This window comes from Diabrotica undecimpunctata, chromosome 4, assembly GCF_040954645.1.
Source record: "Diabrotica undecimpunctata isolate CICGRU chromosome 4, icDiaUnde3, whole genome shotgun sequence".
Classification (NCBI taxonomy): domain Eukaryota; kingdom Metazoa; phylum Arthropoda; class Insecta; order Coleoptera; family Chrysomelidae; genus Diabrotica; species Diabrotica undecimpunctata.
Window position 1 is genome coordinate 95851213 of NC_092806.1, and position 22151 is coordinate 95873363.

Sequence of the window (22151 nt, forward strand, 5' to 3'; positions counted from 1 at the left end):
TATTATGGGTTTTGTCCCTCATGGAAAGAGTTAGACTAGCTTAAAATTTATTAAAAGCTTAAAATGTTTATCAGTTTTGCATATTTCTGGCGGAAATTTGTAGACAATAATCCCTGTCTTTAGAAATTAGGTAGTTTTAACATTTACATGTATTTCTGAGAAGAACAATAGATAAAATTTTATAGTTTTTAGAAACGACCTTCCCTCCACAAGGGGCTTCTGTTAGACGTTTTGTTTTGTAATGTATTTTTAGGAGTATAATTCGAAACTCAGTTCTTTACACACGTTTAGCTTAGTCAATAAAAGTTCTATCAAAATTGTCGTCGTATATTATTTTAATTTGATAAAATCGTATTTTATAGCAACTATATCTCACGGTAAACTAATCGTGAGCCGAACAACGGCTATGGCTAATATTCTACAGGTTAAAACAAATGAAATCGTGTTCTATGATTGTATTGTTATATTGTATTTTTATAGGTACATATATTGACCTATATTGTACATAATATTTCGATATTGTTCTTTTCAGGTATATGTTATTAGTCGAGCAACACATTAGATATTCTAAGCCCTGCATGCTAATGGGTCCGACTGGAACTGGAAAATCTTTTTATATAACAGACATTTTGTTAAATCGACTAAACAAAGAAAAATTCGAGCCAGCTTTTATAACATTTACGGTACAGATTACTGCTAATCAAACACAAGACCTTATAATATCAAAATTGAATAGAAAAAAACGTGGGCATTATGGTCCACCCAAAGGAAAAACAGCTGTTATTTTCATAGATGATGTCAACATGCCTGTTAAAGATGTATATGGTTCGCAGCCTCCTTTGGAATTATTACGTCAATATTTTGATCATAAAAATTGGTAAGATTTTAATTTTATAAAAGGAAAAGACAGTTAAGATTTGGTTTCACGTATAGTGCGTCTGTGTATCCGCTTATTCGTATTTCGGCCTAATAGGCCTCTTTAGAACGGCTTTCACAGTTGGTTTCTAAAATTAGTTTACGGATTTTAATTTTACGTTTAAGCGTGATTTCTAGTAGTGTAACTGATGGTTACGGAATTGAAATTAATGTTCAATATTATAACATTTCATGAGAGATACCATTGTTTTTTAATTTCTGTAGAATATAGTCAACCTAACATGTTTATGTCGTGTGTTCTTTTGGGAAGCCTGCCTGATGTTTCAGTTAAGCATATCAAGTATACTGCTAACGTTTCTTCACTTGAATTACCGTTTTTGGCTAGCATTAAACCAGAGTAAGTGAATCCTAGATTCGCGTAGTTTTTCACTTTGCCTTACTCTAATTTGTATTCGTCTGTATGACCCTATCTTTCTAAATTTGACTTTACTCGCGGCGTGCCGATTCTGACTCTACTGAGTGACCTACGTAATCTTCAGCTATTTCTTTTTTGGATCTTTGGCATCGGCAGGAAAAGTTGCCCTCTAAAGGTGTAAACGGCATTAGTCAGCAGTTATTTCAGTTATAACGGTGCTGCTTATGAAACTTCTACGAGATTTTAATCTTGATTGGTGCCTTTGCTGAAAAAACATGGGATGAAGTAGGGGGTCACTATGTTGTTGAGTGTGAGTAATTCCTATTATAGGGAATATCTTGTAAACTAGCGTAATTTCAAATACCCAGATATTATGTGGTGAATGTGATCGGGGCGGAGTCAAACCGTAGCAGAATATTATGCTGCAGAAAAATACAAAGCCTGCCAGCCCATAAAGGGCTGATGTTCTTAGCATAGTTAGTTGAGCTCCTCAACTTGTTCTAGCTAACTTACGAATTTTATTATTTCTTGAGGAAATTTTTGCTTTGCTGTTCCTGCTCTGATCTTTAAATGTAAGATTACAATCTAATTTTGCCGTCAATTATTTTGCTTCTATGCATCTAAGAGTCATCCTCGCCACGTTAAACTTAACTTTCTAATAGCATACTGGTTTGTTAGATGATAAGCTTATACTTGATTATTGGTTTTGTTTCAACAGATGTATTTACCAATTTTTTATTTAATAGTATATTACATAACGAAAGTTGTAAGAAGCTTATTGCATGCGAGTAAAAAAGTTGCGCGCGAGCCGCGTAGCTCTAATTTTACAAGCATGTAATAAGCTTACAACTCAATTTGTGTACTATACTTTTTCTATGATTATTTTCATTTATAAAAATAAAAAGTATAACAAGTAACTTTTATTTATTTAACAAAATTCGGGAACAATTTAAATTAAACATTTATTTATAATAATTAATTATAAAATTTTGGCAATTATTTATAACTATACCCTTATTTGAGTTTGGCGGTTGTTCAATAATACGTGGTGAATGGTGAGATGACGTAAACTGTACGATGTGTTCTTTTTAAACATTGGTATTTTCAGTGTATGTAAAGGTCTGTAAATTAAAATGAAAATGAAAGCCTTTTTAGAAGGCTCCAGATTAAAGCAGAAATCTGAATTTGTTTCGAAACTATCTTACCGATTTTTCTATCAGATGTCGCTATTGCGTCCATAACGAAGTCATGTTATTGTTACTTCTAATAAGACAGAGAATTTTATTTTTCACGTTAAGAACGGCTATGAATAACTATTCTGATGAGCTTTATTAAAGCGAAATACGTATCAATAGATACATAGACGCTTTGAACGTGAAATAAAATCTTTTCTGTCTTTTTCATTTTCTTCGGATCTACTCTGTATGAGTACGAGAAACAAATTCGTTAGGATTTCTGCCTAGATGAATAGACATGTCGTGGAATGCAAATTTTAGATTCCCCATGTCTTCTTTAACATCTTTATCATCGTCTGGTCATGTCTTGCAATTTTTAGAAGGCTCCAGATTAAAGCAGAAATCTGAATTTGTTTCGAAACTATCTTACCGATTTTTCTATCAGATGTCGCTATTGCGTCCATAACGAAGTCATGTTATTGTTACTTCTAATAAGACAGAGAATTTTATTTTTCACGTTAAGAACGGCTATGAATAACTATTCTGATGAGCTTTATTAAAGCGAAATACGTATCAATAGATACATAGACGCTTTGAACGTGAAATAAAATCTTTTCTGTCTTTTTCATTTTCTTCGGATCTACTCTGTATGAGTACGAGAAACAAATTCGTTAGGATTTCTGCCTAGATGAATAGACATGTCGTGGAATGCAAATTTTAGATTCCCCAGGTCTTCTTTAACATCTTTATCATCGTCTGGTCATGTCTTGCAATTTTTAGAAGGCTCCAGATTAAAGCAGAAATCTGAATTTGTTTCGAAACTATCTTACCGATTTGTCTGTAAATTACTTTCAATTGAATTTATAATTCTATTGACGGTTGACGTCTTATTATTTATTGACTCATCGACATATTCTTCGGCCGTTGTTGAAAATTTCCATCCGCCATGTCGTTTAAGAGCCAATAAATCACCACCGGCATCTACCAAAATAGTGGCAGAAGTTCGTCTTAAACAGTGACCTGTGTATATTTTGGGATCTGGTAACTTTAAATATTCGGCTATTTGTTTATTAACACCGCCTATTTTGTTTAATCCTACCACCTGTTTTGTACATTTACCTCTTTGATAATTAGGAAAAAATTGGTTTATTTGCGGGTCACTAATTTGTAGTCGAATTTCTATATATTGTTTGCAGATTTTATAGAAATTTCCGGAAATAACGAAAGATTTACATATTTTGGTTTTCGTATCAGGAATTTTAACCAATAACATAGTACATCATCAATGTCACAAATTTTAAGATTTTTTAACTCTTGTTTCCTACAAGCTCCAGATATTCAAATAATTGCAATAACCTTAAAATAAAAGTATTAATGTAGGGACATTTATGTTATACTTTTAAATAACATACCTTTATTACCAAGTACTGTACATCAGGAGCTCCATTTAAAAAAGTTTTATTTCATCAGGATATTCATCAGGATCAGGAAATTTGAGATTTTTTGTTTTTAAAATCTTCTGATTGCCTTTTTAGATAAGCTTGCAATTTCGGGTAATTTTCAATATTAACATTATTTTTCAAAGTTATAGCACTTTTTAGTATATAATATATTGCCCATAATGAGGATGGCTTAAATTTCTTAGCGATTTCTCCAAAAGAAGCCAACACTATGTTTTCAGAAAATAAATTTACATTATTTGTTGTACGCCAATCCATAAATTGCTGATATACCTTTTCATATCTTCCTTTAGATTTTTCTGGTAATAGGTTCTCGGTAGTGTTCGCAGCTAACTGCATAATATTGCGTGGTGTGCTACTAAATTCATCTTCACTATTCGATGAACTCATTTTATTTATCTGTCTTTAAAAACCACTATATTTACACTGACAGATTAATAATTTTTAATCTGTCAAAATAACGTCTATTAATTTGTTTCCATGGTAACTCGACCAACTTACTTACAAGACTTATGTGATATTACACATTTTTATAGAACTGAAACTTAATTTTTTTTATTACGTGCTAGTCATTATGTGTCAGTATCTGTTTTGATGTATTTACTTAGCATCCAAATAGTAGGTAATATACAATTTACTAGTAAGAGAGTAGAAAAAATAATAAATCATGCTGCGTACTCTACTGAGGACGGTACGTTAATATAAGATACACTGACTACTGCTATTGTTAAAATAAAAATAATAACTACAAATACATATATTTGCGACATAGACATAGAAACTATGAAAACATCAGCTATTACCTAGTGGGGACTAGGACTAGGACATTTCCTTAAAATGTTTAAAACAACAGATATTATTTTTAATATTATACATTTTTTATTTAAACTGCCCTCCTAAGCCAAAATGACGGAACTCAAAGGTTGTGTAGGGTCTTTATACTTATACGAATTAAATTTACTAAGCGAAATAGACATTTTCGCATGAAAACGCTTCAAAACTGCTAATAAAATATCTCGTATCTCCAAAAAAATGTAAAACCTTGTCGAATTTGACTATTTTTCTAAGCAAAATTAACCTATCTCACAGATATGATAGTAACATCCAGTAGGGGTACACAAATGGTTTTATCGGTTTTAAACGACCAAAATAAATTGAAGAATTTACCTAACACTAAGAATGTTTCGGACAACGTTTGCAGTAATAAAGATATTGATGAAATATAAATGGCTAGTTTAAAGAAAAATATTCAAGAACAATGTAAGAATTCATATAAAGTCAGAGATAGTGTAGCTAGTTATTCGGCTACTTGCTCGGCAGTAAAAACTCAAGTGAAAGCGAAGATAACAACGAAATATACAAAGGTGAAGCAGTTGAAACAAGGCTTTCTAACATAGCTGTAACAAATGAAGTCGTAAATAATGTTAATACTAATGTTGCTAAAAAAGGTACAGTTAGACAAGGTCAAGGTTTTAAATGAAGAATTCTGGAAACTGGAATCTTCCAAAGAGCGAAAAGCTGTCATATTGCACCATATTTAAATATATTATGTGAAAAAAGGAACAACAGAATCCAGTGCTGACCCATAAAAGAGAAACAAGTCACAACAAAGTTGTGATTATATTATTCGATATGCATTAGGAGTTTCAAAAAGTTCTATTGTACCCCCAGCAGATAAGAGAGGAACGTATATTTCACATAACAAACTTAATGACCAAGTAATTTGTGATCATATTTGTTATGTCCTACAAGCCGCCAATTTCTCATTACAGCAGAGAACATGCTCCCCATCGACTTTACTTACCAGCAATTTTAGCTTTTCTTTGATGCTTTTATGCAAAGCAACTTAATATTTCTATCGTAAAATTGGGACATAAGGAATGCGAAAATTGTGAAACTTTCAACTTGTATAATCCAAGCCATAAAAAAGATACCATTGACAATGAATGTAATGAATGCACAGAATGGAAGTTTCACATAGAAAGAGCCACAAAATTACGTGTAAAATATAGTGAAAGAAAGATATGCCGAAAAAGACTACAACAGCACTGATACAACTAGTATAATATACTGTGCAGATTTGGAAAAGGTAATAATGCTGCCAAGATTAGAAATGTTTAAAACCGCAATATTCATCAAGAGCCTAACCGTACCCAATCAGAGCTTTGTTCCAGTGGGGAAAAAACAAAGAAATTGCAGACCTTTTGCCGCTCTCTGGCGAGACGCTTTATTTGGAAGGAATAAAGATTAAATTATAAGCACGTTCTACAACTTCTTCACATTTTAAAGAGAGACGCATTAAAAATTACCATGTGGCTAGATAATTGCGCGGCCCAAATTAAAAACTGACTTCTCGTCAGTTTTACTCTGTATGGTACTCTATAAGGTCATACCTTTATAACAGCTAATTTGTTCCATCACAACGTGGAGTTATTAATGAAGAGAATAAGAAATTTGTATGACTTTCAATATTTTGTGCAAGCTGCCCAAAATGCTACTTAAGTCATACGGAAATCTTGCCAATGATATTGGAGAATTTTTTCATTTGAGAAGATTATTCAGCTCGGTATAAACTTGGTAAGATTAATTCTAGACATTATTTGCAAAACATGGTGCAAGTAATCTTTCAAACAGGAAGCTACAAAATGAAATAATATAAAAATGATTTTGATGAGGAATACTTGAAAATCAATTTTTAAACTCTAACATTACAAAAAAATAATGAATTATCAAAGCCCACAATTCTTGAAAAGGTAAATAGAATACCGCTTCAGAAAAAAATGAAATGCAATATGGTAAGGATCATGAAGATCTGGTTACAGTTTTGGGGAAATTTACCTACTACGTTGGAATAAACTCATCGCTGTTTTTACTTTAGTATAATATTTAAATGTACAAGTTTCTAAATTGTTTTATTTTCGTTTTAAAAAGTTTATTTTCGTTTATTGGTACATTTCTCTTTAGTTTTTATTTACAGACACTTTATTTGCATATTATTGATACGCGTCATTTGTGAAAAATTAAGAGCTTCGCATATGTTCTTTAACCCATTAAGGGCCGAGACAATAAACAAAGAGAAATTTGACAATTGATTTATTAGATTGGATTAAAAACACATAAATTAAGACTAATTTACAACCAAAAAGAATTTTTTTTTCTCATGAAAGGAAAAACAGGTGGGTGCGTATACGCACCTTTGGCCGAATACGCATACAATTTTTAAAAAAGGAACATATTGTATCTTAACTGTAAATTAAATTTTAAGATGAACATTTTCGAAACATTCGGGGTGTAGATGCACTGTACACTTTTTACATAAATAAATAGTATTACTTTTGCACATCCGACATTTTCTTCTTGCACTATTATCGTCTCTTTTTATAATGTGGCCAATATTGTCGAATCTAGTTTCATCTGGTAAAGCAAATTTAGATGGACGTCCATATACTGAGTTTGACAATGATGTAGCGGATTCTTCACTATTCTCTGCATGTCCACTATATTTTAGTAAGTTAAGAACCAATCTCGAACGAAACTCCAGTTGGGAAATTTTAGAATCATTCGCAATTTTAAAAATTTTCCAACTATTGACCACCATACTGTCAATCATGTTAGTAAACAACGGCACCACCACTTTTTTCCTCTTATTTTAATACGGTAATTCGCAATGCCATTATCATGCAGATCCACTCCACCCATGTATTGGTTATATTGGTGAATTACATTAGGCTGAGGGATAAGAATTTCTTTGTGTTCTTTACGGTTATAACGTTTAGTTTGCATAAGGGGTAAAACGTCACATGTATTTGTCATTACAGTCACTACTGAATTATCGTTCCATTTTGTCATCAAAACTTCTAAATTGGAATCGAATGCGTGTATATGAACCTCTTTCCTTTTTTTTTTCATAATTTTGTTTTCTTCTAGAGGACACTTAGCAGTGCAATTTTCCCTTACTCTTCCTGTTGCAAAGAATCCTTTTTCTTTCAATAGTTCAAAAAGAGCATATGACGTAAAGAAGTTGTCGAAAAAAACCTTATGTTGCTGTGGGTTTTTAACTATCGAAAGTAAATTCAAAACAACTGCCGTTCCTAAGCTAAAACTATTATGTTTTCTCAGTTTTTCCGCCATATGGAATAAATTTGAACAAATAACCAGTATCAGAACATAAACACCATAGTTTAAAACCAAATCTAACGCAATGAAGTGTATTGACTATTGACGAGATCGTAATTTTAGATTGTTTAGTCTACAAAAAAAATATAATATGGTTTCGGCCAAAGGTGCGTATACGAATCCATCGTATAAACATGCAATTATAGACCTTATTTTTAAAGTATGAATGAATAAGTTTTTAGAATAATAAAAATTTCAACATATTTTTATAATTATAGAATACAAAATATGAATTAAGTTTATAATTAGTATCGGAAAAATTTTTTGTATGAAGATATGCATAAATCATTAAATTATGCAAAATTATGATAATCTTAAAATATTTAAAAAGTAATATTTTTGTCAAAAGAAAAATGATACTATATACCTCAATCTATTGAGATGTTACTTCAATAAAAAGAAAACATTAAAAAAATTATTTTCGGGCCAAAAAAAAATTAACAATAAAGGTTGCGTTTACGCACCTTTGGCCGTAAATGGGTTAATACAAAATAAAGGTAATAAAGCTAAAGATAACTGAAATGATCAATTTTTATTAGGTTCTTCCTGAAACTAATCTAACTATAATCAATTTCCTAAGCTTAATAAATGTATCTTATTTTTTCTGTTAAATATTTACATTAAAAGCATGTTAGTGCTAATTTTGCATCTCCTCAGTAAGTTTATATCCAAAGATACTAGGGAAAATAACAAAAAATAACTGGTGCTGAAACCAAGTGACTAAAATGTTAATTATCTCATATTAATCAAACCTTGAGTTACGTCATCTTGGCTTAGGAGGCCAGTAAATATAATATAATATCGTTTTATTTTTTCAAAAGAGTTATTATTGCCCAAAAACGTTGCAAACTGTTTACTGATCTATTCTGGTACTTTGTACATCCTTTGTATACTATTTATTCTTATTTTTTTACTTATAATATCCTTGCATTATTTAAAATAAATAAAATATTACTCATATTATAAGTAGATAATTAAATTTTAGGTATGATCTTAAATCCACGAGAGCATTATATTTGCATGATCTAATATTTTTGGGTGCAATGGGATTAGTAGGAGGTAGTAGACAAGATGTATATCCAAGATTTCTACGACACTTTAGCATATTTTCCATAAATGAATTTAGTCAGGAGAGTATGGCCAAGATCTACTCAAATGTTTTATTACTTGGCTGGAAAAATAACGGCTTTCCTTCTGAAATCATTATGGTTGTTAATCAAGTAGTCAACGCAACTTTAGGCATTTTTAAGGCTGCACAGGAAAACCTACGACCAACGCCGTCAAAAAGTCACTACATTTTTAATCTTCGTGACTTCTTTAGGTTAATTCAAGGTAAATATATGCATAAATCATCATTATTCCATTATTTGTGCCATTAAAGTGTAAAAGTTTCAGTTAGAACACCTTATAGCGCCTTTGTTTAGTAACATTTGACCCAAAAACGCTGAAAGAGTTCGATTTTTAACTTTAGTTTTGCATTTATTATTTAAATAAAACAGTTTAAATAAAATGCTTGTATTGAGATACCCTTACTTCTTGGCAATGAGTCAACCTTTGCTTGAATTCTTTCCTTCAATTCGCCGACAGTATTGTGTCAAGCGACATATACGTTTGATTTGATATATTCCCATAAAAATAAATTCAGTGGAGCAAGGTTTGGCGACCTAACTGTTCACCCCTTCCCTTCTCATAATCCCATTGATTTGAAATTATTTCGTTCAAATAATTACGAAGGGTGGTATTAGAATGTAGAGTATTGAAGAGTATCTCCGTCCTGTTGATACCCCAAAGCTCCATTTGGTATGTTCGGATTGGTATCATTTGGGAATACCGCGATTAAGTCTGGTACTATTTCTGTTACATCATTCCATTATTTTTTTTCAAAATACTTAGTACAATAATATTTGTATGTTTAGAAGTCATCAAATTAAACCTAAAGCTCCATTTTACAAGATCCCGAAGATATTTTATCCATAACTTTATTACAACCCACTGTTTTTTAATTGTTAATTTCGCATGACGCTGAGCTCCGCAACCGTTATCTATACATATATACATGCATGAGCATAACTGATGACTTCTGTCGAAAAAGGTCAATTTCATACCTACCAGCTAAAACTTGCTTTATTTGTTTATTTGATAGATTATGATGTTAATATAATGTGTTTCGTTTACCGAAAGTTTTCCCCGGGAACCTATTACCTGTTTTGACGAATTATCAAAAATTGCTTTTTTTCCTTCGAAACCACTATTTAAAACCAGTACAGTTCTTACTTTAAGCGTAAAATGCAAATAAATAAATAACCATGAAAAAAAGGCAATCTTTGCGGTTTTCGAAGCTTTTTCTCATTAGGCATTTAGTTTAACCCTTAAGTACGATGGCGGGGTCAAAATTGACCCCCCGCGTTTTTAATGCCAAGTTTCGCTACCGAAACATAGATTGAGCATTGCGCGCTTTCTGCTAATCTTCGACCGGTAGGTGATTTATCGATCTACGAAAATTCCGTTAGTTTATCTGTTACTACTGCAGAGTTAGGCACGCATAGGGTCAATTTTGACCCGCTTATGGTATAAGTGTTTCAAGTGCAATTAACGAGTAATTTGAAATGGCGGGGTGTAGTCGCAATAAACGTCCTCTGACACAGAAAGAACTTGAAGAGGAGGGACAAAAAATTATGGACAATGGACTAGATAGTGACAGTGAGTTTTTAGACCAGGCTAGTAAACACAGTGATCACGAAACAGACAGTGAAGAGGAATGAAACGATGATGACGAAAAAAATTGGCAAATTAATAATTCCGAAACTGGTAGTGAATATTCGGGTGAAGAAAGTGATATAGCTGACTCAATGGATATGTTTTATGGAAAAAATAGGTACAAGTGGTCTAAAACTTCCACCTTTTCTCGTACACGTAAGCATAATTTAATTAGTCATTTACCTTTTGTTATTGGAAAAGCTCGAGCTAGTATGCCAGAGAAACCAGTTGATGCTTGGGAATGTATTATTAGTCACGATATATTGCAAGATATTCTTAAGAAAACCAATGAACGAATAACTAATATGGCTTCTAAATATAATTTACACAATTTATCGTGTCAATATACCAATCATCTTGACATAATTGAATTAAAGGCCTTCTTAGGCTTATTATATTTAGCTGGGGTATTTAAATCCAATAATGAAAATTTAAGGTCTTTATTTGCTACGAATGGTACTGGCCGTGATATGTTTCGAGCAACCATGTCACCAAACCGATTTTATTTTTTGCTTGGAAGCCTTTGTTTTGATGACCCAGCTACTAGACAAGAACGTATTGCGCACGGAGATAAACTGGCAGCTATATCCAATATTTTTAATATATTTATAATTAATTGCCAGTCCAATTATAGCTGTGGTGAATATCTCACAATAGATGAAATGCTTATTGCGTTTAGAGGAAGGTGCCAATTCAGGATGTATCTCAAAAATAAGCCAGGCAAATACGGTCTGAAAATGCAGTGTTTAGTAGACTCTAAGACACATTATTTGCTAAATGGTTTTATATATACTGGAAAAGCAGAAAAAGAGCAAATCCAAAAAAGTTATCCATCCCCACTCTAGATGTTTTGACACTTATTCCACCAATTTCTGGTACAAATAGAAACATAACAGCAGATAATTGGTTTTCGTCCATTGAGCTCATAAAAGAACTGAGAAGCCATAAAATTTCATATGTTGGAACTCTAAAAAGAAATAAAAGAAGAGAGGTTCCTGCTGAATTTCAACCCCAAAAAAACAGGCCACCTAATTCTGCCTTATTTGGTTTTACAGGAAGCGAGAGCCTTGTATCTTTTGTTCCTAAAAAAAATCGTGCAGTGTTGTTAGTGTCAACTATGCATCATTCCAATACAATGGTTAATGGAAAGCCAAAAATTATAAATTTTTACAACGAGGCAAAAGGTGGGGTGGATTCATTGAATAAGAAATGTGCATGCTATAAAACTGGCAGAAGAACTCGTAGATGGCCTCAAGTAATATGGTTTCGCATTTTGCATATTGCAGGATTAAATGCAGAAAGAAGATTGTTTCTAACCACTTTAGGTCAAGAACTTATTAAGGCCCATTTAACTCGTAGAGCTCAGCAAACTTGTTTACCGAGAGAAATTCGTAGTGCAATTTTTAAAGTTTCCGGACTTCCGGAACCAATGCCTGCCGCAAATCCAGAGCCACAACGACGAAAAAAGAGGGGAAGGTGTAAAATATGTCCATATTAAAAAAACCAAAAGAAAAAAAGCTCATCGTGCGATAAATGTCGAGATTTTATTTGCAAAAATCATTCCCACATACAGACGTTATGCATAAGCTGTGTTGAAAATTAAGGTAAAATCATGCTTGTCATTTTTGAGATACGAAATCTAAATCGATTTTTTTTATTTTAGGTAGGAGCTATGATACCTAGATTTCACCATTGGATATAAAAAAACTGCACATTGTTATTATTTTTCTTATAATTCGAGAAAGTGCATAGCTATGTTAATTTGACTGAATACAAAAGTTTTTTATAAATAAAGTTATATCTAATTAACCAAATTCGTTTATTTGTATATAAATGTAAAAGTAGCTGTAAACAAAATAATTTAAAATAAAACAAGTTAAAAAAGAATATTTTTTGATACAAAAAACAATGGGGGTCAAATTTGACCCTGCCATGGTACAAATGTTACTATTTTTGGCCATGGTAGTTAAGGGTTAACAAAATAAAAAATATGAGATGACAACTTAAGTCAAAGAGTTTAAAAATACTCAATTCAATTTTGATTTTATATTGCAAAAGTCAGTTTAAAAAATTCAAAACAAATATATATACCGTTGCGTTTCGGGATATATAGATTTGACGAACTTCTGAACTTTAAAATTTGGATCACACTAATTATTTCTTACCCACAAGCTGAATCTTGTTTTATTCCAAAGACTATGATGCTACAACGTTACAGTAAAAAGTTTACCCAAACTTTATCACGTTAACCAACTTATTATAAACAAAATGATAAATTGGTGTAAAAAAATATTTATATAATTTACTTGTTTAAAAATTGTTTGCAGGTTGCCGCGGTAAAGTAATCATTTTACCAAAAAATCGCAAGAATAACTTTCGTATTATAATAATAACCCATATTATCAAAAACAGTAGTTTCGAAACAAAAAAAGTAATTCTTTATAAGTGTTATAAACAAATAAGTAGGTTCTCGTGGAAACTTTCGGTAAACTTATAAACACATAATTTATCGATTAAAACAAATTTTTGCTTGTGGGTATGAAATCGACCTTTTTCGGAAAAATCCACCCGTATAGCATTATGCTTGTCATGCGTGTACGTACTATATAGTGGTCGCTGAACTCGGCGCGCCGCGAAATTAACAATTAAAAACAATGGATTGCAATAAAGTAATGAATAAAAATTTTTCGGGATCTTGTAAAATAAAGCTTTAGGTTTAATTCGACAATTGAATAACTTAAAAATAATAATTTTTTATGATTTATCGAGCTTTGAAAATGACTATTTTCGAGCAATTTCTGACCTTAACTTGTATATAACTCTAAAACCATGCATTTTAGAGAAAAAATACTACGAATTTTTTTGTTAAGAATGAGTCAGTCAAGCTAAAGAGCTTTGACAGTTTGTTTAAAAAAATATTTAAACAATTGTTGATAATCTCTTTCTCGGGACAACATGCAATTTTGTTGTAAGGGGACTATTTCAAGTACGATTGTGTAAAAATGTGGAATAAAAATATTTTTCTTAGCTAGTGTGCCCATACTACCCAACTTTGATGTTATGATGATAGGCCAAATTTCTAGAACTTAACATGTGGATTGTCTTGCGTATTCAATAGTTTGTTTAGTTGTAAATTTTCTACACTCTTCTTCGCCCAAAAAAGCAATTTGTAATATATCCTAATTGATTTGATTAAGTTTTTGTAATATGTTAGTAATACCTGATTTATTATACCATTAGTTCCCAAAATTATATATATAAAAAAAACAAATTATGTTTTTTAACGCATGTTATTGCTAACAATACATCTGAAGTCATTTTTAGTGAATGTTTTGTTTGATTAAATCAAATCTATTTCTACGTATACTAACTATCATTATTCCTTTACTACAGAAAAAATTTGTATGCTAAAAAATCGCTTTAGAGTTGTTTTGTCGATTTTAAATAAATGCCAATTATAATTATGTCCAAATTTGTAATAAAAAATACTATAATTTTCCATATTCATCACTGAAGTACAGCGAAAAAACTTCTAAAGGGGTTTTACTCGGTACTTTGTATTCAATTTCTTGACAACTATTCTTCTTATTTTGTGGTTCAATTGCATAAACAGGATGTTCTTTTTCCAATTTAAAATTAGTTTGATTAATTAATTGCAGCGAAAAAACTTCTAAACAGGTTTAACCCGCAACTCTGAATTCAATTTCTTCACAACTATTTTTCATCCTCGCATGTATTAGGTAAACATGCATGTATTTCATAAATCCCTGCGACGTCTGGCAAATATCTGTCGTCCTCACATACATTATCCACAAGATCTTCTTTATCAGTAAGTTCGTTCACAGAAGGCGGAATATATACAGCATCAACAGGATTTGCCACCAGTAAATCTTCATTGTCTCCCAATAAAGTTTAAAGCTCCGCATTTGAAAATCTGTTGATTTTCCACATTACTAGAAAAATAAAGTTACTTAGTGTACGCTCCAACTCCCCTACTTGAGTTTAAATTCGGTGCGCATAGATGCTACGCACGTCAAAGACGTGCGTAGCAGAACAAAAAACACACAAAATCATCGTGCTATTTTAATACAGTAAATACAGAAGACTTCAAGCGTAAGCTACACTTACAATAAGAAATAAATGCAAATTATAAATTTATTTATCTTACTATTTTCTAATACTGAACTTTACACTAATTGTTTAGAATTCAAATAAATAGCTAATGATTATTAACTGTCATTTCGAATGATTATATATGAAACTGGCTAAAATGCAAAGTTTAATTTTTTTTCTTTTTAAAGATCTTTAAAAGATTTAAAGTTCTTTAAAGAGAGCTATCGCAAAGACCGTATCAAGACGTAAATAGCGGATAACGGTTTATTTAAACACAGGCATCAAGAGAGATCGCAAATGGTCTGGTGGGGTGGGGTATGATATGACTTATAACGTTATTATGACAACCGACGTTTGGGATTAAATGTAACCTAGAAATTATTGTTAAGGAAAAGGATTACTGTAACAATTTTTTTTATTGAAAAATGGATTTGGAAATTTAAGCAGAAATAATAGCTGGTGCCAATGAAAATTAAATTAATGATTTAATTCTTGTTAATTTGCTAGAAGGAGTAGATATTGAGCGGGTTGACGTGCGTTTTAATTTTATTGATTTAATCAACAATAAATGCAAAGATTTCTTTGCACACCCATGACATTTGATTATTATTCATTTTGTCATATGTCATCATTTGTCTCTCAACGTTCTGACGGAAAATTGTTTTTTCGTAACTATGGTCATATTTTATCTCAGGGCCTACCATTATTCTGGTTGTTGCAAAACGTTCTGACTTAGGACTTGCCTCAATAAAACCAGATCATCGTCAGCGTTGAACCTGATTCTTTTGTTCATATTCTGTAAAAACGTAAATATTTTACTATTTAGCATCTAAATAGGTAATAAATTAACCCATTTAAAACAGTGGACAAAAATAACAGTATGTTTTCCTTACCAGATATTTAAAAAAGAAACACCTTAGAAAATAATAAAAAATATCTGAATAGCTAATATGCTAAGCACAAAAAGTATGAAAACTGATCTAGATAAAATAAGAACGCACGTTTTTTTCAACACAGGAAACAAGATGATTCACAGTCACAGTTTTTAGTTTCTAAAATTTGTAATATATGAATTATTTTTATCTTTCATCCCAAACGTCAAATTATCGTTTAACGATATTACCACCTGTTATTTCGACCCAAACAGCGGGAACCGGTTTTAACGTAACATTCACTATACGCTTTTAACACGAGTTTTTGTCGAATGACGCTATGGGGGGTTATGGTTTAGGGTGTCATCGCTTATGAAGGTCGCCTCTAATATTCGTCACAGGGAACATGACAACTCAGTGGTATGTAGAAGAAATTCTGAAATCACACCTAATACTCTACCTTCAGACTGTTGACTAAAGAAGACGAAAATAGAGTTTGCAATGAATTACTTGACTAGTTAGCAATAGAAAAAAATCTAAAAGTGATATTCGATAAAAACTAAGTAATTACATGTTTTTAGGATTATTATAATTAAAGCTTCTAAATGAGTTGTGACGTGTTGTATTTATTAATATAAAATTAAGGCTGTGAGTTTGAGATTATGTTCTAAAAAAGATGGTATAGTTCGTCCCAAACCCTTCTTTCAGTGCGTCATAGTTGATCCAATTCTCTCTAACACATTAAGCTAGAAGTGACAGAAAAAAACGTGGGTCTGTGATTATTATACATAGAACTTAGAAAATTATTTATCGTAAAGCTAATTTTACTACTTCTTCTTAGAGTGCCATATCCCTACGGAACGTCGGCGACTACCATGCTTATAATATTGTTATACTGATCTCGGTCTTACGCTACGTGTAGCAATTGGTCCGCTGTCAAACCTGTCCACTGCCGCAAATTCCTCAACCAAGAGAGTTTCTTCCGTCCTATCCATTTCTTTCCGTTGATTTTACCGTTGAGAATTAGCCGAAGGAACTCATATCTTGGTCTACTGATTACATGTCCAAGATATTCTAGTTTACGCCTCTTACTAATATTTAATAGAGTTCGTTGATGTCCCATTCTTCGAAAAACTTCTTCGTTTCTGGTTCTGCTAGTCCATGGAATTTTTAGTATCCTTCGATACAACCACATCTCAAACGCCTCGATTTTATTCATGATATCGGCGTTTAAAGTCCAAGTTTCACATCCATACAAAAGTACAGACCACACGTAACATCTTGTAAACTTTTAACGGATTTCCAAATTTAATGAGTTATTTGATAATAGAGGCTTGAATTTTTGAAATGAGTTTCTTGCCTGTTCAATTCTACATCGAATTTCGAAGGATGGATCCAGATTTTGGGTAATCCAACATCCAAGGTATTTGAATCTCTGAACTCTCTGCAGCGGTTGTTGGTTTAATATCAGTTGGGTTGTGCCGATATCCACTTTACTGGTCACCATGTATTTAGTTTTATCGTTATTTATCGACAGTCCCCAATTTGTGCATTCCATGTCAACTCTATTGATTAGCTCCTGCAGATCGTCGATGTTTTCAGCTAGAATCACAGTATCGTCGGCGTACCGAATATTGTTAATTATTTCTCCTCCTATGATAATTCCTTTTTGATCTTTTAAAGCTTCCCTAAATAGATTCTCAGAATACACGTTAAAGAGGGTGGGAGACAGTACACAGCCCTGTCTTACGCCTCGTTCAATACTGATTGGCTTTGATTCTCTGTTGTTGGTATTAATAATGGCTGTTTGGTTCCAGTAAACTTTGGCAATAAGTTCGATGTCTTTCTCATCTAGTTGGATGCTCTGCAAGGCGGTAATTAGTCTGGTATGCTGAACGCGATCAAATGCCTTTTCAAAATCAATGAAGCACATATATACGGGTTTTCTTACCTCCCAACATCGTTGAAGGAGTGTTTGCATAGAAAATAGTGCTTCTCTAGTTCCAAGGCATCTTCGGAACCCAAACTGCTCTTAACTAATTATTAGTAATTATTTCTTCGCACTTGTTGTTAATTCGGTTTAGAAGAATATGCAACAGTATTTTAACGGCATGGCTCATTAAACTAACGAGTCTACAATCGCTATATTTCTTAACGTTTGGTTTCTTAGGTAGAGGAATAAAGATAGATTTTAACCAGTCCAATGAAATTTCACTTTTATCATATATTTGATTGAAAAGTACAGTGAGTTTTATATTGTTATTTGAGAGTAATTTTAGCCATTCGCTGTATATTTGATCTGGTCCACTGGCTTTGTTGTTTTTGTCTTGGTGTATGGCTTTTTCCACTTCAGCTTTTAAGATTTATGGTCCTGTATTTGCACTTAAGTTAGGTAGTGATCCTCGTTCATCCTTAAATAATGCTTTAATGTAGTTTTCCCATTCCTCCATTAATTCGTCTTCTAGGGATAGTGCATGACCTTCATTATTCGTTAATGTTATGGGTGTATTTCTTTTGTGTACCTTAACTTCTTTTGTTTTCTTATGTGTTTTAAATTTGTCATGTTTTCGTTGCAATTCTTCTAGTTCCTCACATTTTGCTCGCATCCATAACTCTTTGGCTTCCCTGATTTTTCTTCGAATCAGATTATGCTTTCGTTTATACTCTGAGTTATTTCTATTTTTAAGCTGTCTTCTTTCGTCCATCATTTCGATTATTTCATCTTTCATCCACGCTTGCTTTTTATAATGGGTGACAGTTCCACTTTGCGTTGCTGTATCGATGATACCAGTCTTTATGTTATCCCATCTTTCTTCGACTGTTGGTACATTGTATACTTGTGTGATGTTGTCTTGAATTTGTTCAGTCATTGTCTGCTCAAAGTGATGTTTAAATTCTTCTTCTTTTAGTTTTTGTCTATCGTATTTCTTTGTAATGGAAGGCTTTTTGATTGTCTTTAATTTTAGGTTAATTCTAGATGCCAGTAAATTGTGATCGGTGGCTGCGTCGGCACTTGGATATGTCTTAGTACATTTACATGAGTTTCGAAATCTATTGTTAATCATGATATAATCTATTTGGTTACGCATTACACTACCATGGTTATCTCTCGGTGATATCCATGTATAGAGACGTCTTTTTGGTTGTTTAAAATATGTGTTGGTGATAAGAAAGTTTTCCTCTTGGCAGAACTCCACCAATCTATCACCTCTTTTGTTTCTTTCCCCAAGACCGAATCCTCCAGTAATTCCGGGAGTTATGTCTTCTCCTACTTTACCGTTGAAGTCTCCCATTATTACACAGATTTCGTGTTTTTTTGTGTTATTTAGTGCTTGCTTTAATACATGGTAAAATTCATTAATTTCATTGTCTGTACTGTTACTTGTAGGAGCGTATACTTGTATTAGGTTTATATTATTCTTACTTTTAATAGTTATTTTCATTATTCGTTCTGAAAGAGGAACAAATTTGTCAACCAGGTTTTCAAGTCGTTCCTCGAGAATTATAGCAACACCATTTTCATAAACATCATCCGTTTTTCCGGAGTAATAAGTAATATAACCTCCACTTTTTACAGTTCCCGATCCGGTCCATCTAGCTTCGCTAATTCCAAGGACTTGCAGGCCCAGACGTTTCATTTCGAGTTGTACATTTTTTAGCTTTCCTGATTGATATAAAGTTCTAACATTCCACGTAGCAATATGTTTTATTAATGATTGATTTTTATTTTTATTTCTCCCTCCGGAGATTCTTAGCACCCCTGTCCCATTAAAGGGACGTCGGAGACTCGGGGCCCTAGTATGATTTGTATTTGTCATGGAGCTTTTCTTGGGAGATTTAGTGCAGTAGTTTCCCATTGCTTTCTGCACCGCAGTATCACAGCCAGTTAAATCATTATGGGATTGCCGCTTGTGGGTGTCTGTCGTCAAACCTGCTAGATGTCGTTCTAACAGCCTTGATTCAGTAATGGCATCACTGCTGCCTAATGCCATGCCCTCAGTTGATCCGCGGGTACTTATTTGGCTAAGCCTTATTCGTACCTGCCCTGCATATCTGCAGGAACATTCCCTATTAGCCATTGGGACGCGCCGTGTCGGGGTTGAGGACATCCCCCGCCCAGTCTGTCTTACGCAAAGTATTATCCTACATATTATATACATCCTACTCAATTCAAAGTTCCTCCTCTACGCAAGCTGAGACCGGCACGGTTCTACTTACTGGTGTATAATTGGTTGGAGTTTAGAATACGCTAAAAAGGTATCCAATCGATGATGCGCATAAATATAATTTGACGCAGAAGGTCTCGATCTTGACAGTACTTTCACAACGTCAACTGATAAAATAATAGTCATTCCAGGTTAGTATTATAAGACATTTTACAGTGAATTATTAAATTATTTTTAATTAGAAAAAGAGAGATTACGATCCTGCAACTGTCAAATTTAACTAAAATGACATGCAATAATTCTCGACATTCTTAAAATCCTATATTATGTTAAAATTAGTGACGCACTGAAAGAAGGGTTTGGGACGGACTGTATACAAATTTTCGGTAGGTATCACAATAAACGAATTAATTAATTTTACCTTTATGATTAAGAAACTAGATTAATATATTTTTATTACATATTTAAGGTTGTGCAATGTTAAGAAAGGAATCTGCAGAAGACAAGAAAATATTTCCAAAAATTTGGGTACACGAAGTAATGAGGGTATTTTATGATCGATTAGTAGAAAAACGGGACCGAGTATGGATTTATGAAGAGGTTAAAAAATATGTTAACGATAATTTTCGAGAAAATTTCGATTCTATTTTTGCACTTTTAAAAAATGATCAAGGTAAAAGTTTTACGCAGCCAATTTTTTGTATTTTATTGTGATTTGTTTATGACGAAGTGTCGGATTTTTATTTTATTACTTTCTAAAATGCGTTTTTAATTATTTCTGGTCTTATTTCACAGCAACAGCAAACTTCTAGCTTTGGCTTAAATTTTGGACAAAACTAGATTCAGATCCATAGTTTGCGAATGACTTATGTTGCTCTCTTTGTTCCTCAACAATTTTTGTCCCATGGCGAGGTCGAGAATTGATCATCACTTCGACCAAAGTTTTCTCTGAACAAGGATAGTTGAATCATATTCAAAGTTGATTCATCCTGAATTTACAGCTGCACGTTTAAAAATCTATAGTCCAAAGACTACTCATCGATTGTAATTTAAGTAAATGACAAAATTTCAGATCGGTAAAAGCTTCAAGACGATGTTAAAAATACCTTTAGTCCTGCAATACAACAGCAGATTATCTATGTCAAAATTGCCATCACTTGCACTCTTGGTTCCCCCGAGACTCTTATCTGGCATGAATAATCTTCTTTTAAAAAGTATCTTCTTTGATAAATTAAAAACCAGAAAAAAATGTTTCTAATAGAATATAATTGACATTTATACCCATACTTAGGAAAAAGAAAGCCTCAGTGTCGCACATCAACGTGTATGCAGAGAATGATCTTTTATTAAAAACCTCTAGAAACCCTATTAGGAACGAATGGTTTCGATCAAAATAAACAACTGTCTGACAACAGAAATAAAAAAAGAGAAGTTAGTCAAGGCTGTGTACTCTTTCTACTATTATTCAATACATATTCCGAAAACATTTTTCAAAATGCCCTTGGAAATATTGAAGAAGGAATAAATATCAAGGGAGAATACAAATAGCATTAAAAACTTAAGATACGCAGACGAAATCGTCATTATTGCTGACAGTCCTGAGGATTTGCAACGACTTCTTCATATCATGACCAGGTCCTGAGATAATTTGGGGTTGAAAATAAACACAAATAAAATAAAAGTAATGATGGTTATTACAGGTAGACCAAATACTGACGTTAAAATTTGTATCTTTAATAAAGAGATAGAACATGTACAAATATTTCAGTGTTTTGGTTGCTAGATAATAAACGATCTTGACTACGAGTTCGAAATACAAGCTCATTATTACCTTATCATGGAATATCCGAATCCGATTAGAAACCAGATTAATTTATTTCATACTTTTTATTACTAATAATATTACTATATTACTATATTAATATATTGCTATTATTTATAGTATACATTTCTATTTTATACGGACTGCAAAACGTGGACTCTTCGAATTACAAGTATGAGGTAGATAGATAGAAGGCACATGATATCTTGCATATAACATGTAACCAACAATGAGGTGCTGAAAAGGATGGGGCCTAAGAGAGAACTCAAAAAAATTGTAAAAAAACACAAAAAAGAGTTATCTAGGAGATATTCACACA

The 22151-nt window shown here is 32.4% G+C and overlaps 1 protein-coding gene across 3 annotated transcripts in view; it reads left to right on the top strand.

The window, feature by feature from the left end:
• Dhc62B (Dynein heavy chain at 62B) overlaps positions 1 to 22151 on the top strand; it is a 279647-nt gene that overhangs the window by 126602 nt on the left and 130894 nt on the right. For 2 of the 3 annotated variants that reach the window (XM_072529938.1, XM_072529939.1), the window contains exons 17-19: positions 533 to 877; positions 9088 to 9434; positions 20480 to 20683. In XM_072529938.1, coding sequence (XP_072386039.1) covers positions 533 to 877; positions 9088 to 9434; positions 20480 to 20683 — 896 coding nt within the window. The remainder of the gene's footprint in view (positions 1 to 532; positions 878 to 9087; positions 9435 to 20479; positions 20684 to 22151) is intronic. The other variant, XM_072529940.1, reaches the window with a different exon arrangement.